This window comes from Arachis stenosperma, chromosome 6, assembly GCF_014773155.1.
Source record: "Arachis stenosperma cultivar V10309 chromosome 6, arast.V10309.gnm1.PFL2, whole genome shotgun sequence".
In the NCBI taxonomy this organism is placed as follows: Eukaryota; Viridiplantae; Streptophyta; class Magnoliopsida; order Fabales; family Fabaceae; genus Arachis; species Arachis stenosperma.
The window spans coordinates 101599295-101617470 of NC_080382.1; the positions used below are offsets into that span (position 1 = coordinate 101599295).

Consider the following 18176-nt stretch of genomic DNA (forward strand, 5'->3'; position numbering starts at 1 on the left):
CCCTTTCTCTACGAAATTGGTTTGAGTTTTGAGTGATTTTGATGATTTTGGTGGTTTAGGTGCAATCTAACATTGGATAATTATTGGATTATATTCCAATCATCAATGGGTAAGGTAAGAAAATTCTAAACTCTTGTGGTTTGTCCAATTTTGTATACCCTAGTGCTAATTTAGTGAATTATATGAATTAGATTGATATTATGTTAAATTGGACTTTGAATTGGTGAATTAGAACTCTTGGAATAAACCTTTGGTGGCTAGAATCATTGGAGTTAATTGGAAGTCTTGAAACTTGGATTTTGCTATTTTTGAGCTTAGGGAGGAATCGGCGAAGGTATGGTTTTGGTGTCTCGTATTTAATATATAATGTCTTGTGAAAACTTAAGCTCCTAGATATAAAACTTTTCAACTATATATATCATTTTTAGAGGTCGTAATACCTCACCACCTCTGTTTTATGACTTAAGCATAAGACTCTGCATGGTAGGATGTTACATTATGGTATCAAAGCAGTTCATTCCCGTAGAGCTTGGGAAATGGACTGACTGTGCTTCTGAGCATACTATGAGTCGCGTTTATGTGCTATTTAGGATATCTGTTTGATATACATAGCATAAAGTTTGGGAGCATGAATTTGGGGCTCTAAGGCACTAAACTTGAGATATTGAGACTGATCACCTTAATATCAATTGTTTGGTGTGAACAGGGACCAAATGGCATCTTACGGATCCGGGCAAGGTACTCGGAGAGGAAATCCTGTGGTTGAGCTAGCGAAAGGACATCGGGATGGAAACTCTGGTGCTAGTACAAGTAACGTAGGTCGATACTTTAGGTCTATGACCCTTACTAACTTTCTTAAGAGTGGTCCACCTAAGTTTAACAGAAACGTTAATACTTTGGAGGTTGATTTGTGGTTTCGAGACATGGAGTGGTTTTTGTATACCCAGCATGTTCTTGAAGTACAATCAGTGGAGACAGTGACTTATATGTTGGAGGGAGGTGCTCAGAATTGGTGGCAGGAGCTATGTTATACCTTGCAGGTGGAGTTAACAGATATCCCTTGGAACAGATTTAAGATAGAATTTTACGGGAAATATTTCTTACATGCAATCCGCACTGCAAAAGAGTTGGAGCTAATATAGCTGAAGCAGAAGGACATGTCGGTTGTTGAGTATACCCGGAAATTTAATAACTTGTGATATTTCTCAAAAGCTTGTCAAGGAATTCCAGTCGATTATGAAGAGTGGGTGTGTGCTCAGTATGAAATACGACTTAAAAGAGACATCTTCGACAATATATATCCACAAAGGCTAACGAGTTTCACTAAGTTGGTTAAGAAGAGCCAGTTCACAGAAGATTGCTCCATGAAGTGGGCGCTGCTATAAGAAGGCTGTGGTAAGACTGCTCCAGATGAGCTGCACAGGACCAGACTAGGGATGTGTTTTCGATGTGGGCCACCAGGACACATGTCTAGGGATTGTCCACGAGGAAGAGCCATAGGTTCGGGTTGGTCGCGACAGGATCGATGTAAGTGTGATACCAAATACGTAAAACGATTTTATTCTGTTTGGAGCTGGGACCCTATTTTCGTTTATGTTACATAGCAGAGTTGAGAAGTTTAGGACTCGAAGGATTGGATGTATTATTGAACTTGGATACGAATCAGGAGTTGAGTCCAAGGGGAGTATTTCCAACCGTTTTCTTTAGTAACTGCAATTTTCGAAGGCAAAAATTTTGTTAAGGGGATAAAATATAAAACCCATAAGATTAGTAAATAATTATCCAATAAAATAATTATTAATCCAAGAAATTAGAAAATAAAATTTTAGAGTTCAATGTGATAGAATTAATTAAAATACGAATTTTGACACCAATTTTAAAAAAATTAGCCCAAGATTGGGCCGAATTGGTCGAATCGGACGAACCGAGCCTGTATTGGGCCCAAGGCCCATTCCAAACCATTAATATAAATGAGCTTCAGCTCATCTTCTTCTTTCTTCCTGGGAAGAACGCTGAAGACAGTCAAGGAAGGGGAGAGAAATAGAAACAAACCCTAACCTCCATTCAAATCCTTGTAACTTTCAATCTGGAGGTCCGATTGACAAGCCGTTTGCGGCCACGTATTCGTCTTGGAGTATTCTTCAATTCTATTCAAATAAAGTAGTAAGTATTTCTATAATTCGTGCCCAGTTCTCTGTGTCTGCTTTCTTCACGAAATTGGTTTGAGTTTTGAGTGATTTTGATGATTTTGGTAGTTTAGGTGCAATCTAACATTGGATAATTGTTGGATTATACTCCAATCATCAATGACTAAGGTAAAGAAACTCTAAACTCTTGTGGTTTGTCCAATTTTGTATACCTTAGTGCTAATTTAGTGAATTATATTAATTAGATTGAAATTATGTTAAAGTGGAGTTTGAATTGGTAAATTGGAGCTCTTGGAACAAACCCTTGGTGGCTGGAATCATTGGGGTTAATTGAGAATCTTGAAGCTTGAATTTTGGTGTTTTTGAACTTAGGGAAGAACCGGCCAAGGTATGGTTTTGGTTTCTCGTATTTAATATATAATGTCTTGTAAAAACTAACTTAGGCTCCTAGATATAAAACTTTTTCAATATATATATATATATATATATATATATATATATATATATATATATATATATATATATATATATTATTTTTAGAGGTCGTAATAGCTCACCATCTCTGTTTTATGACTTAAGCATAAGACTCTGTGTAGTAGGGTGTTATAGTTGCTCCTGATATGTGTGTGTCACTCTTTACGTTCTTGCTCTATTGTTCTAATATGTATCTCGGTGACACTTTGTTTACTCCTTCAAAGCTTAATACACTTAGAGCGTGACGGCACAATATCACTCTTGGCTCGAATAATAAGCACTAGCATTTTACTTCGGCTGCGACCGTGTCGTACGTAACCACAAACTTGTTAAATGTTGAGTTAGAAACTTGTTCTATAACTTCGTATATCGTATAGCTTAGAGCGGAGTGCTTTGATCTTGTGATACAATTCACCTTTCCTCTGAATTATGCTTGGACTTCCCTAAACTTCTCATGAGTGTACACGTGTTGAAACTGAGCTTCTATTGAGGATTTTATTGCACACGGTATGACATTATAAAAATCTGTAGCATTCGATTCTCTCTCTCTTTGCTCCCTGCTTCCTAGGCAATTATCGTATTGTTTGACGAATTGGATGAGTGAGCTGTTCCGTGTAATGAACTTGTTAAAATAGTATGTATGCGCTCGCTTCTTTGTGTGCTTCTCATCTTGGCCCAAAAGTGGTGATCGAAATAAATTGGAATTCATAAATGACGATCTTCGAAAAGCTCTACAAAAACACCTAAATCAGAACTAGCATACACCGAAAAATATGCAATGTACACCTCTGCTGCAAATTTAAAAAACAACATTACCTGAAAGCCACATGTTGTTTCTAAGACAGTACTTCATCAGAAAATCATTCCAACTCCTATCGAATGATTCTTTCGTAAGAGAGTTCCAAACAACATGGCTCATCTCTTGTTCGATTTCTTAGTGTCTCTTGTAGCCCGTTTAATTTGCTTGGAGTCTTCTTCATAATGTACTAAATACGCCACTAGAGAATTGATGTGGGCATACAAGCCTCGATAGCCCTTTGCATCGATGCGCATTGATCGGTAAGAATGCCTTTTGGAGCATTTTCTCCCATGCAACGAACCCAACATTAAAATAACCATTTGAATGATTAAGTATCCTTGTTTTTCATCAAAACACATTCGATAAGTGTTGATTGACCGTGGTGATTCACCCCGACAAAAGAACCAAAAACTAGATTATACCTAAATACGATGAAACAGAAAAAAAATTGTTAAATCCGCCAAAATAATATCTCTCTATGCCCAAAAACTTGCAATGTACACCTCTACTGCAGATTTAGAAAACAACATTATCTGAATAGCATGAACCAGAACTGAATATTACTTGTTTGTATTGTAGGTGATATCGAATGAAATAACATCTCCGAAGTACTAACAGGCAGCCCTGCTCCTTGCGTCTGCCCAAAAGGCAATCTTAATCGAGTGATCGACCTCGAGTTCGAGCTTGAAAAACAAATTCCGATTCTTCTCTTTCTTTCTTAATAAGTATTTCTCGAATTCTTTTGCATTCTCTAATTTCGAAACATTCCGCACTTCTCACGTGATATAATTTCTCATATCTTTTTTGATAAAATTTAACTCACGGTGACCCTCGGTTGCTGCGACAAATGATTGGTATGTTTTACTTGGTCTGATTCTGGCTTTCTCATTATTCTCTATTGTATGACGCACAGACATGCTTAGTTCCCTGTACTGTTTAAGCATCTTTGCTTGATTTGCACAACAGGGATGTGAATGATGCAACACGACCTTCGAAATGATCCAAATACCAATGTCCTTCAATATGTGTATATAAATTATTGCAGGACAATTTAAACCAATTGAGGCGTTTGTCTTCTCGGTCAGAGATATTTTCGATTTTCATTTAGGCTCTATGCTACATATAATCAATTGGTTCTTCATTTCATTTCCCTTCTTATTTGTGCTCTGAACTCTTGTAGAAAAATCTACAACTATCGAATAATCTTTATAGAATTTCGCAGCATCTTCAAGTGTGTTAAAAGTCATCCTAATCTTTAGAACAAACTACTCATTAACATCGCACAAAAACTGCAAAATACACCCAAAATAGTCCTCAATACACCATATTAAAGCTAGGATAAACCATAGAATGCAACAACAATTATAAAATCAACATCAAACAAAAACTAAAATAATTCAACTATAAAATCTTAAGCTATAAACAAACTACGTTGTCTAGATTCAAACCACACCTCACTACTTGATTCGATACAAAAAATATTACAATTCACCCTCGTTCAATTGAAAAATTCAGAACCTGTAAATACACCGAAAAGCTCCCCTATTACACCAAAACATATGTCTAATTTACCCCAAAAAAATTGATATAAAATGGACAGCGATGGACAGATTCATCAGAACAACTACATTACATTCAATTCAAATAATCAACAATGAACAGCAATTTTCACAAGTAAAGTTCACAACATTATTCACCTAGATAATCATAAACTACTAACGAAATCATTAACTGGAATTCAACTGCACCTCAGACACTTCGTTGGATTCAAAACAATGATCCACTTCGCTCTGGTTCAGTTGACAATCTGAACTTGAATCATTCATTATCTTCAAAACGATTTCAGAGCTTGATTTCAAAAACGAACGTAGAAAACAAAGTAAATCGGAAAAAAAACAAAGAAAGAGAATATAAGGAGAAACGCACAAAAATAACGAAAGAGAATGCACGAAAACGAAGGAAGAAAAACGCAGACAAAATTCAAAAAAAGAAACAAAATCCTTTCGAAAAAGGAAGTTATATATTTGTGCGTTGATTGAAAAATCTATAAAATTAAGAGGCATGTGGAATATACGTGTTTAAGTCGTACGTGTGAGGGTGATTTAGGATAAAATAACTTGTATGATAAAATGGTTTGTAGTAGAGAATAATTATTATTCCATATACCTAATTCCAATTAAATTAAAAACAATGAGGTGACATTTGTTTATCCCATTAATTATTATGCGAATCCCTACACTTCCTATAGTCCTATACCAAGTGCAATTAACCTAGTGTTTTGATTTTTAGCAAATATAAGTAGTTTGACATTTAATGATTTGGAAGTGAAATCTATTTCTCTTATGAGTATTAATTTTTAAAAGTGTATCAAAGGTTCTTTCAATTGAATAAAATAACATGAAAAAACTAAAAGAAAAACAAAATAAATTTAAAAATAAAATGACTGAAATTAAAATAAATAACATTAAATTTAAATAAAATAGTAAATTACTTTTAATGAGATTGAAAGACTTTTGAAATCAAATACAAACGCTGAATCTATCTTAAAAGAAGATTGAAAAAATAAAATTACTTAAAATATAAATTTGCAAGAAAGGTAAATATGACAAGAATTTTAAAAGAAATTTAAAAGACATAGAAGAAATCCTATAGAAAAAAAAATTCTTAACAGACTCAAAAATTTATTGTAAATGTGAGTCTGCGAAAGTATTTTTTAATATGAGATTCTAACTTTTTTTTTTGAACATTCACCTATTTATAAAAGTTTTTCACAAATCAAATTCAAATATAACTCCCACATACATTAATCTTTGAATAATTATTTTTACTCTTTTGCACCATATGAATAACTACCATTAATTAGCTTCATTTATCAACTTTTTTATTTTTTCGATTACTTCATTTTTCTTCTATGAATCCTTATCAATCAAAATTCACCTCCTTATCGATATGACATTTTCGATGAGTCCCATAAAACAACTTTCTACTTCAAGCACAGAACTTATTTATTTGTTTTCCCCCAACACCTAGCTACGACCATTTTACATGTTCGGGACAGGATTCCTTCCCTCTACATGTGCTTGACTAAAATATCTATGTTTAGTGTTAAGTAATGAATTATTTCCTCGGGCAGTTGACATCACGCATTCCCTTGGCCTCACTCGCACTGGCAACCCACCTTTGATCCTCAAAGTCAATGACATATGTTGCTCCGGACACGTGTCCTTATCCACAGCGTCGATCTCAAACCTCTCCATGGCAGCTGCCACAATAGACTTCATTTGAATATAAGCCATCTCCTTTCCCAAACACATCCTCGCTCCGGCATGAAAAACCGGATACCTAAACGGGCTTTCGGTTCGAAAAACCCCACCCTCCTCATCAAACCACCTTTCCGGTTTAAATTCTACGCAATCACTCCCCCAAATACTCTCCATCCTCCCCATCGCGTAAGTATGATAAGTCACAAACCAATTCTTCTTAATCCCTGTACCATCCGGCAAAACGTCGTCGTTCAAGCACGCCATCGTGTCGACATGAACGGGAGGGTACAACCTCATTGATTCCGTAATCGCGGCGTGTAAGTACTTTAACTCCTTCAACTCTTCGTACCCAAACGATGCCTCCCCGTGATCACGCTTTTCGCACGACGCACGAACGGTTTCGATTTCTTTGATTATCTTATCCTTGACGTCAGGCCTTGAAGAGAGAATCCAAAAGAACCAACTCAGCGCAGATGACGTTGTATCGCGCCCCGCCAAAATGAAGCTTATAACAATATCGCGTAGAAACTCAGGGGAGTTCTCCTCTTTGGCCATGAACCGCGATAAAAGGTCCATGTCATCGTTGTGGGGGTCCTTTGCTTCCATTCTGGACCGTATGATATTATCAGCGAACGCGTGTACGGTGCAGATTGATTCCCTAAGCTTCCTTTCACTTCCAACGTTGAGAAACTTCTTGAGCTCCCATACCCACCCAAATACGCTCATAAACCTCCCGGAGCTGAGTGTGGCGGCGTCCTCGAACGCGCGCATGAATTCAGCGCCGACCGCGGCATCGCCAGAGCCTCCGTCTAGGCAGGCCGGGTCGACGTTGAAGGCTAGCTTGCAAATGTTGTCAAACGCGAATCGCTCAAGAACGTCCTGCAAGTCGAGGATGGATTCAGATTTGGAAGCTCTTTGGAGCAACGGAATGAGCCTCGTTTGGATCTCGACGGTGACGTTTTGGATGGCGAAGTTTCGAAGCGATTTGGTGTTGAACTCGTAGCTTGCAGTTTTGCGTTGAAGTTTCCAGAGATCGCCGTCGGAGTTGAAGATTCCTTGACCGAGGAAGTCTCGGAGGAGATAGTTGAAGCGTTCACCCTTAGGGTAGTTATGGAAATTGGTCTTGAGGATGTGCTCGACGTTGTCTGGGTTGGCTGTGATGATACCGTGGACCTTACCGGGACGGCGGAAGACGGCGGAGTGGGTGGGGCAGTTGCGGAGGACGTCTGTGGTCCAGTCGAGGAAGCGATGGCGGTTGAGGAGGAAGTCAGGAAGTGAGCCCACGAGAGGGTAGGCTTTGAAGCCCGGGGGTCTAGTTTTGGGATTTCGGTTGTGGAGGTAGAGAAAGGTGAGAAAGGAGAGGAAGAGAAGAAGGGTTTGGGTTGAGAAAAGTTCCATGGATTTCAATATCTAAAGAGAATGAATTGAAGAAGTAATGATAAGGCTTGAGGGGTGTGTATATCAGTGTTTGTAGTTTTTTGTTCTGGCACGATCAATATTAGTGGCTTTATAGGTGGACACAGGCAATTTTGCACAAGTGGATAATACAAGTGCACGCTGACACGCATGGGGCTCAAATTTTTGAATATGTAAGGCTTGTGTATGTTCTGCCGTGATATGGTTTTATGGGGTACAAGACAAATATGTAGGATAATTTTTTGTGAGTATGAGGTAGAAGAATTTTACCATGTGAGTTCTTTAATTTTAAAATTTTGCATAATAAATGGCATAGTTCGTTTTATAGTTGGAGAAATTTGAATTTTAGAAGATGGAAATCAATTCCTTTGTGTTGCTTGTAATTGTTTTCTTTTTTTTTGAAAGAGAACTCGGACGGTCCGTTTAGTGAGAGAGAACTCACAGAATTCGAATTCTGTTCGACTGACACTACAACGTTGTAAAGCATCTTTCTTCTTTATAACCGAGTTTAACACCATTTTTGCTTTCATATTTAAATTAAAAAGTGCACGCATGGCATGTGTGTACGTTGTGATGAAATAAAAATATACATGCATACAAAAATTGATAATTAAAATTAATTAATAATATAAAATAAATATTAAAATATAAAATTTATATTAAAAATAAATTAAATTATACATATATTTATATAAATATATATATATATAATAATTAATTTTGATAAAGAATTTTGATATAAAAATAATATTTTTAATAAAAATTTACAAAAAAAAAGGTTAGTTTAATTTCGATATTCATATAGATATTATTATATTATTATTATATTTATTATCTTGTGTGTTTTCGATGAACCAAGTCTACCGCATGATTTCTATTGGTTGTGTTGACTAAAACCAGTAGGTACTACAGGAATTCATGAATTGTCGTTGGATTGTTCAAGTATTAAAATAAGGTAATTTCTTCCAAACCCATGTCAATTTTGTGGGTAAGTTACTCCTGCACATGTGTCTTCATCTTAGTCATTGATCAAAAAAATTTTCAACCTTGCATTAATGCATTCAATAAATGTGTTTACACTACATTGTATTTTATAGTATTACATTATACTACATAACGTATTTATATTGTGTGTAATTTGCAAATAGTTGATTTTATAAATCCCTCCCCAAATACCAAAGAAATCAAAATCTTCCCAAAATACCATTTGAATGTCTACAGCTTCTTCTTCTTCTACCTCTAAGAATACACTTGGAAGGAACTGCTTCTTCTTCAATCTCACTGCTTCTTCTCCCCTGCTGACCACTGCTCCTTCTTCCCTAGCCTTCCTGTAGGTGATGGGTGTGATTTTTCCGGCGACCCACTGGCAAAACCTTCCGCAAATACCCCTGTAATGTCCACTTCTTCTTCTACAACCTCACTGCTTCCTCTACCCTTCCTATAGGTGACGGGTTTGATTTTTCCAGCGACCCACTCGCAAAACCTTCCCCAAATACCCGTGTATTATCCAGAGCTTCCTCTTCTACCTCACTGTTCCTCAAACCGTTCCTGTAGTTGAAGTGTTTGATTTTTCCGGCGACCCACTCGCAAGACCTTCCCCCAAATACCCGTGTAATGTCAACAGCCTCTTCTTCTACCTCATTCCTCTGATTTCTTCGGTCACTCATCGTTAGTGACAGATTTTTTCGAACCCCGTCGAAGACCCTGCTTACTGCTTCTTCGTCTAGGGTTACGCGGTTGTCCTTTCCTGTGACTCACAAGCGGAGTGAAGTATTTCCGAAACCATCGAAGAACATAACTCATCCCCTTGCCGGGAACGGTTCCGTCGATCCACGTCGATAACCCTCTCGAAAAACCATTGTAAGGCCTACTGCTTCTTGTTATAGCTGATTCGTTTCTTTTTGTTGTCGATTTTCATAACCAATTTTGCGTGATTTGTTCTGTTATTCACTTTCTTTAATCACCATTAATCAAAGCAGATTGTTTCACTTTTGAATGCAATAGTTGATAATAGTTGTTCATGGTGGTGTTTAATGTTAATCAGATTGATGGCCAGTGATGCATGCTCCTCAAACACGAGACGAGGCAGAGGCGAAGCCGGCGGACAACAGGAACTGATAGCTGGATATGCAAGTTCAAGTTCACTGCAACCTATGATTGTAACAGATGGTGTTGCCCCAAAATGCTTCTGCGGAAAATATGCTATCTGTTACTTGTCAAAGACAGACAGCAACCCGAATAGGCTGATTTTTGGATGCCCATTGTTAAAGGTAAGCACCCAATTCTTCATGTATGATCACTAAGTTTATGCTAAAATTGGCTAAATTTTGAATTTTTGGAATGGAGGTTTAGAATATAGACTTTGGTTATTTTTCCCTAGATCAAGTTGTTGTGGATGTGTTTTTTAGTTGTTTAATGGCATGCCTATTGGTTATGAAAATGATTTGATTTTGTGAGCGATATGCTGTTAGATTGGGTTGATATTGTATATGATTTGATATTGATGCTGGTTAATTATGAAGAATGATTGAGAACTAGAAAAAAGTTGATTTCTTGAAAATAGATGTATCTAGATTAAAAATGTTGATTTTGACATGAATTCACATGGAACCTGATCTGATATAAAAATGGCTTTAAAATTTGAAAGGATTTTTAATATTTAGCCTTTATGGATTAATTACATTCACATATGTGTATTAGATTGAATTGGAGTGTTTTGTACCACCATACATTCATTGTGTTCTATTTGATATAGGTGACAGAATCACACTGCAAATTCTTTCTCTGGGTTGATGACCACATTGTAAGGGTCAGAGCGAGGGAGGCTACAAGGGGATCGGGTGATGGGAAGCAGAATCATGTTGAAGAACATTTGGGAATGGATAACCTGATGGCACATGTCGAGGAAAGAATAGTAAACCTAGAGAAGCTGCTGAACAAGAAAAGTATACAAGCAGAGTTGAGGAAGAAGACTAGAGAAGCAGCTGCAAGAGAGATGGAGGCTTCATCAACAAAGTCTAACCATTAGATCAAAACCGGAACCTGAAGCACCTCTATTAGGTTGAGAAACTTAAGAATAATTTTCTTCTTTCAGAATTTTCCTGCTAGATTGTAGACACACAATTGCTTGAAGCTTTTAAAGCAAAAATTGTCGATGTGGTTTATTTGATATGGGCAACATGGTTGGAATTTGATTATTTTCTACCTATAGATACGTATATGTTTTATGGTATTTATTTTTGTGACTTAGTTATCAAAGTTCCCTACTAATTTCAGTAGCATATGAAGGCTAATATGTTGTAGTAAGTCAGCCTGAATACCAGAAAATAGCAACCTTTTTATTAGTGAAACGAATGCTTAAGATTGCAGTCATGTTATAACTCAATCTTCGGCAATTCTGTAAGAGTAGGAAGGTGAAGGGCATGACAATATACACCGATGATTTGGTGACTTCCATGACAAATCATGCAGCCACCACAATAGATAATTGACAAGATCTATTTTTCTTCTTATATACTAGTGTGCAGCATAAATTTTAAGTTGTGAGAGAATGAAGAAGCTGAAAGTAAACTAGAATGTTATGTTAGGCTTTGGAAATTTGTTGAATTGCAACTTGTTAGTCAAGTTTAATTGCTTTCATTTCAGAAAATTTCCTGCATAGGTTTCCATATTCCTAATCCCTTGAACCTAAATAAATCTTAACACTTGTAGTTTATATGATCATGATGAATGGCCACTGCTTTGTTCTAATACACATAAATTGTTCAGCAAAGGAGAGCAGCTATGATGCCTGAAATAAGCTAGCCTGTCTGTTAACATAATGGATTTTAAAGGCTTTATCTCATCAGGTATTGAAGTTGTAGATCATCATATTTATACCCTTGCACATGATGTATAATACTCCAATTAAAAGATCTGACTTTTTAAAATACCATAACATCCCATTATTGCTGAATCCTTTGTTTGCTCAATTTGTTTGACTTTATTCACCCCTTCATGCACTCGATTGAATTCCTATTACTCTATTAACCAAAGTAAATGAACGAGTGCTAATGGGTTGATCATTTCAGCGACGTGGCCGTGGAGGTAGAGTGCAACCTGGAGTTTGTTTATGGAGTGCTAATGGCTTATTGCAGGTCTTACCAAGTTATCATGTACTGGGTTGCTCTGTTTTTCTTCTTATAAAATAATATTCAACGACTATATGGCTTATTGCAGGTTTTACCGTGCACTGGGCTAGGTTCTGCCATCGTCCAACAAAGCAGTGGTGTATACAATTGTTATCCTGAAACCCAGGGCCATCATGTAAGTTTCTCTTGTGACATTGCCCGTTTATATGTCTGTTTATTTGTCGTCTTCTTTGGTCGAATCGTGTTACATAGGAAAATTTTGGTTGAATTATAGGTCGAATTGTCTCGATTGACGATTATACAGGATGAGTTCTGGTTAGGTATTAAGGTGTAACATAGTATATGATCAAAGGTCATCGAAATTTTTTTCCCCAGTGTTTTTTACTCTAATTAACTGACTATTTAGTCTTTCTGTCATACTTGGGATTGGGCTGGGTCAACTAACCTGGAAAGACATTTTTTTTTGGTAGTTCAAGTCTATCTAAAAGTAAAGTGGGCTATCTATCAATTTGGGCCAGCTACAAAAACAATTAGTGGATAATTCAAGTGAGGATTAATGCAGCAACTGGCTTGAAACCTGTTAAGCCCAACTCTCTCCGGAATTTTAAAAGAAAACCAAGTTTTTCCAGGTAACTATTTATTCCATTCATGTGTGTGTTAACCGTTAATTTGATCAATCTTTTTTTGGAATAGCATTTCTTGATTGAATATTCGCGTAAAATCTTAGTAGGTTAACTGTTATTTCTCACATAATCCCTATACTAGGATGGTTATAAACAAAATAACACCATTATAAATATCCTGTACATGAGGAACACTACATGACACATCGAATTAGATAGATTGAGGTTGTTATACAACCATTTCTCTTAGTTTTGGCTCTTTCAAACCAATGTAAAACATACAATTGTAAAGACCATTCACTGAAAGAAAAAACACTAGGAATTAACCAGTGTCATAACAGTTCTGGGGATTTCATTCACAAAAAAAAAACATAATTAACTTCAACCAGAATACTAAATATAGAGTTTCAACCAAGTTCCACAATACATGTAGTCGGAGTAGATCTAAATGTCAATTATTTCTAGACAGGAAACATCCCTGCAAAATACTTGAGTGTAGACCTTACTGTGATCGGGTGTGGCGTTTCTGGGTATCGCCATGCTCTCCTCACCAATAGATTTCTAGTGCCATGTTCGATGTCATATTCTGTCAACACAAGCTCTCTGTACCTGTAATTGACGAGTAACTCTCTTTCCTTTGAATTGTTCACCAACAAAAGTAGGTTATCATCCACGAATAGTATTGGATTTTCTCTGATGCTTCGACTCGCAAACCTGCAGTATTGCTCTAATATTCTGTTTCCACCGGCGTCTTCATTCAAGTGCCAAATTGCTGCGACATAACCAAATTCATTGTGTGTATGAGCGAGGAGTGCAAGTTTTTCCTTATGGGTTAGTAAATTATGAACGGTATATATTGCACCTACTGGGATAGACACCTCGCTAAATGATTCATCTTCAACACTATAACATAAAACAGACTTGGGTGTAGCATAGCTATCTCCTGTACCAGTTATCCAATACGCATGACCATTATTAAAAACAGAGTTAGGGTCAATTTTTTCTACACCAGGGAGACAATCAACGTAGTGAAACCATGTAGAACGCCTTGAACAATATCTAGAGAAAAAAACGTAGGCATCAGCTATGTCCCTTTTGCACATATGTATGATTGTGTATGCATCTGAGTTTGGTACATGACCGAAACCATATACTGGGAAATACGATCTACCGTGGTCCCTGTGGGGGTCGGAAATTTCTCTAGAGCATTGTGTTGTCGGATTCCATACCAAAAGTCTTGTGTCGTCTTGTTCACGGGAGAACTTGAAACATATGTTCCCATTTGACACTCCCACAATACGAAACCACCCATGGATGCCAACTCCGAAAGGTTGCTGAACATGCACCTCTTCTCCAGAAGCAGCATTCACTATATATAGTGAATCTGAACCCATTAACAGTAGTGAGTATCCAACATGAAACAAAACATGTTGATCTAACATTTTCTGCCTTCGCATGTGTTGTATGCATGTCTCTGGTTGGCGTAGCTGTCGGTGCCAGAATTTATTCAAGCACATACATCTCCCTACAGCTTTGGCACTACTTCGCAGGAAAATTTCTTGTAGCAGTTCATCTGGAATAATCGGCAAGGGAAGTTGGAATTTAGTCATTTTACTAGACGCGCGTTTCGTAGTCTTGGTTTTTGGTTGTGTTTACTTTGTAGTTTTTGAATTGTTGAAGTCTGTTGCTCTCTTTTAAGTAATGAACCTAAGTTAGTCTAACTTATTAATTGTGTGAGATGTTGCATCCAACGAGAATTGATGTGGCAGAATATTGTATTTACCGGTGTTATCGTAACCTGTTTGAACTAGGTGTTGTTTACCATTAAATTTGTCTCATCTACCAAAGTTTTTGCCTACCCTAGTAAATAAATTCCGTTGGAATTCCAACATACTCCAATAAGCTTATCTTTGATTTTTTTTTGTTTATTAAGTTTGAAATTAGAAGCAGCCGCAAATTTTGCTAATATATTCACTAATCTGTTTACTTGATTTCCAATTTCGTTGGCCTTATCACAACATTACAACCCCTCATCCTAAAGAAAACCATGTCACTCCCAATTTAATCATTTCCGCATATTCAGCATAAAGTATTTCCAATACCTAATTAGGATGTTACCAGTTACTACTGTCACACCCTCATCCATCTAGCCACAGCTAAACAACAGTCAAGATTTCCACATGAAAAAGTATTTGTTACCAAATTTTCTTACAAATAATGACTGGAATAAAAAAATACTTCTGATGGTAGTGATGAGCGGATATTTTATACGCTTTTTGGGGTAATTTCATGTAGATTTTAGCATGTTTTAATTAGTTTTTAGTTAAATATTATTAGTTTTTGGGCAAAAATCATATTTCTGGACTTTACTATGAGTTTGTGTGTTTTTCTGTGATTTCAGGTATTTTCTGACTGAAATTGAGGGAGCTGAGCAAAAATCTGAGTTAGGCTGAAAAAGGACTGCTGATGTTGTTGGATCCTGACCTCCCTGCACTCGAAATGGATTTTCTGGAGCTACAGGAGTCCGATTGGCGCGCTCTCAATGACGTTGAAAAGTAGACATCCAGGGCTTTCCAGCAATATATAATAGTCCATACTTTGCACAAAGATAGACGACGTAACTTGGCGTTGAACGCCAAGTACATGCTGCTGTCTGGAGTTAAACGCCAGAAACACGTCATGATCCGGAGTTGAACGCCCAAAACACGTTATAACTTGGAGTTCAACTCCAAGAAAGGCCTCAATTCGTGGATAGCTTTAGTCCCAGCCCCAGGACACACCAAGTGGGCCCCAGAAGTGGATTTCTGCACCAATTATCTTAGTTTACTCACATTTTGCAAACCTAGGTTACTAGTTTACTATTTAAACAACTTTTAGAGAATTATTTTGTACCTCATGACATTTTCAGATCTGAATTACATACTTTTTGATGGCATGAGTCTCTAAACTCCATTGTTGGGGGTGAGGAGCTCTGCAGCGTCTCGATGAATTAATGCAATTGTTTCTATTCCATTCAAACGTGCGTATGGTCCGATCTAAGATGTTTATTCGCGCTTAATTATGAAGGAGGTGATGATCCGTGACACTCATCACCTCCTTCAATCCATGAACGTGTGCCTGACAAACACCTCCGTTCTACATCAGACTGAATGAGCTTCTCTTAGATTCCTTAATCAGAATCTCCGCGGTATAAGCTAGAATTGATGGCGGCCACTCTTGAGAATCCGGAAGGTCTAAACCTTGTCTGTGGTATTCCGAGTAGGATTCAAGGATTGAATGGCTGTGACGCACTTCAAACTCGCGATTGCTGGGCGTAATGACAAACGCAAAAGGATCAATGGATCCTATTCCAACATGATCGAGAACCAACAGCTGATTAGCCGTGCTGTGACAGAGCATAGGAACGTTTTCACTGAGAGGATGGGAGGTAGCCACTGACAATGGTGACATCCTACATACAGCTTGCCGTAGACGTGCTTTACAAACAATTGAGTTGAATGTTACATTGCAGAAATTCAGAGGACAAAGCATCTCCAAAACTCCAACATATTTCTCATTACTGCACAACAAGTAACGATTTTATTTTCTTTTATTTTTCCAATCTAATAATTCCAACTGATAATTTTAATTAATATCCTGACTAAGATTAATAAAATAAACATAGCTTGCTTCAAACCAATAATCTTCGTGGGATCGACCCTTACTCACGTAAGGTATTACTTGGACGACCCAGTGCACTTGCTGGTTAGTGGTACGAGATCATAAGAAATTTTGACTTTGATAATTGGGATTAAGATTTCGTGCACCAAGTTTTTGGCGCCGTTGCCGGGGATTATTCGAGTTTGAACAACTAAAGGTTTATTTTATTTCTTAGATTAGGAATAATTTATTTTTATTGTTATTGTTATAGAGTCATCAAATTCTGGTAGGATAGTTTCTTTTCAAAAATTTCTTTTTTTAAAAAAAATATATTATTTTTCTTTATTAATTGTTAATTTTTCGTGAGTCTAGTGTCTTGTTCTAAGTTTGGTGTCAATTGCATTTTTTTATCTTTTTTTTTCTTTAAATTTTCGAACTTGTGTTCTTTGTTCTTCATTGATCTCCAAGTTGTTCTTGTTTATTTTCTTGTTTGATCTTGAGTTTTTCTTGTGTTGTGTCTTTTCTTGTTTTTCTGGTGCTTTTTCAAAATATTAGCTTTCAAAAATTTTATACTTTTATCTATAAATATAATACATTTTTAAAATCAACTCTGAAGTTGTTGCCCAATTGGCTGGAGCTTTAGTAGTTGTTCTTGATAATTGGGTATCCTCTTTGGAATCTTTTTCAAAAATAACTTTTCTTTGATTGAATTTTGTGCCAAACTCTAAGTTTGGTGTTTCCTTGTTAATTTTTCTTTAATTTTCGAAAATTTGTCTTGGTTTTCTAAAAATTTTAAGTTTGGTGTTCTTTCTTTTGTTCTTGGTGTTCTTGTGAATCTTCAAGGTGTTCTTGAGTCTTTCTTGTGTTTTGATCTTAAAATTTTTAAGTTTGGTGTTCCTTGGTGTTTTCCCTCCAAAATTTTCGAAAATAAGGAACATTGGATCTAAAAATTTTAAATCTTGTGTCTTTTGCATATTTTTCTCTTTCATCATAAAATTCAAAATTCAAAAAAATATATACTTTCTAACTAGTTTTGAACTACATTTTTCGAAAATTTTATATAAAAATTCAATTTTCAATTTCAAAATATTTCCAATTTCTTTTATTTATTTCGTTTTTATTTTATTTTATAAAAATTAATTTTTATAAAATAAATAATATCAACATACATATCATCTCTTTTATTCCATCATGGAATTAAGTGGGAATGAACAGTCCAGGAGGACTCTGGGGTCATATGCTAACCCCACTACTGCTTTATATGGGAGTAGTATCTGTATACCCTCCATTGGAGTTAGTAGCTTTGAGTTGAATCCTCAGCTCATTATCATGGTGCAGCAAAACTGCCAGTATTCTGGTCTTCCACATGAAGAACCTACAGAGTTTCTGGCAGAATTTTTGCAAATTGCTGATACAGTACATGATAAGGAAGTGGATCAGGATGTCTACAGACTATTACTGTTTCCATTTGCTGTAAAAGATCAAGCTAAGAGATGGTTAAATAACCAGCCTAAGAACAGCATAAAAACATGGAAGCAGCTGTCAGAAAAATTCCTGAGTCACTATTTCCCTCTAAAACGGATGACACAGCTAAGGCTAAGCATCCAAGGCTTCAAACAAGGAGATAATGAATCCCTTTATGATGCCTGGGAGAGATACAGAGAGATGCTAAGAAAATGCCCCTC

At 36.5% G+C, this 18176-nt stretch overlaps 2 protein-coding genes across 2 annotated transcripts; one reads left to right on the top strand and one right to left on the bottom strand.

The window, feature by feature from the left end:
• Nucleotides 1-6223: 6223 nt before the first annotated feature.
• LOC130935574 (cytochrome P450 CYP94D108-like) lies at nucleotides 6224-8271 on the bottom strand. Its single transcript, XM_057865375.1, has one exon. It carries the CDS (start codon nucleotides 8079-8081, stop codon nucleotides 6462-6464), a length of 1620 nt encoding a protein of 539 aa, XP_057721358.1. The 5' UTR covers nucleotides 8082-8271; the 3' UTR covers nucleotides 6224-6461.
• Nucleotides 8272-9778: 1507 nt separating this feature from the next.
• LOC130934340 (uncharacterized) lies at nucleotides 9779-11127 on the top strand. The gene is made up of 3 exons (XM_057863919.1): nucleotides 9779-9959; nucleotides 10144-10369; nucleotides 10855-11127. Exons 2-3 carry the CDS (start codon nucleotides 10148-10150, stop codon nucleotides 11125-11127), a joined length of 495 nt encoding a protein of 164 aa, XP_057719902.1. The 5' UTR covers nucleotides 9779-9959; nucleotides 10144-10147.
• Nucleotides 11128-18176: the final 7049 nt, after the last annotated feature.

Excerpts from the sequence above, each read along its gene's own strand:
- LOC130934340 (XM_057863919.1), top strand. The coding sequence starts at position 10,148 with ATGGCCAGTGATGCATGCTCCTCAAACACGAGACGAGGCAGAGGCGAA. Across the intron at positions 10,370-10,854 it reads TTGGATGCCCATTGTTAAAG|GTGACAGAATCACACTGCAA; the intron begins GTAAGCACCCAA and ends TATTTGATATAG.
- LOC130935574 (XM_057865375.1), bottom strand. The coding sequence starts at position 8,081 with ATGGAACTTTTCTCAACCCAAACCCTTCTTCTCTTCCTCTCCTTTCTC.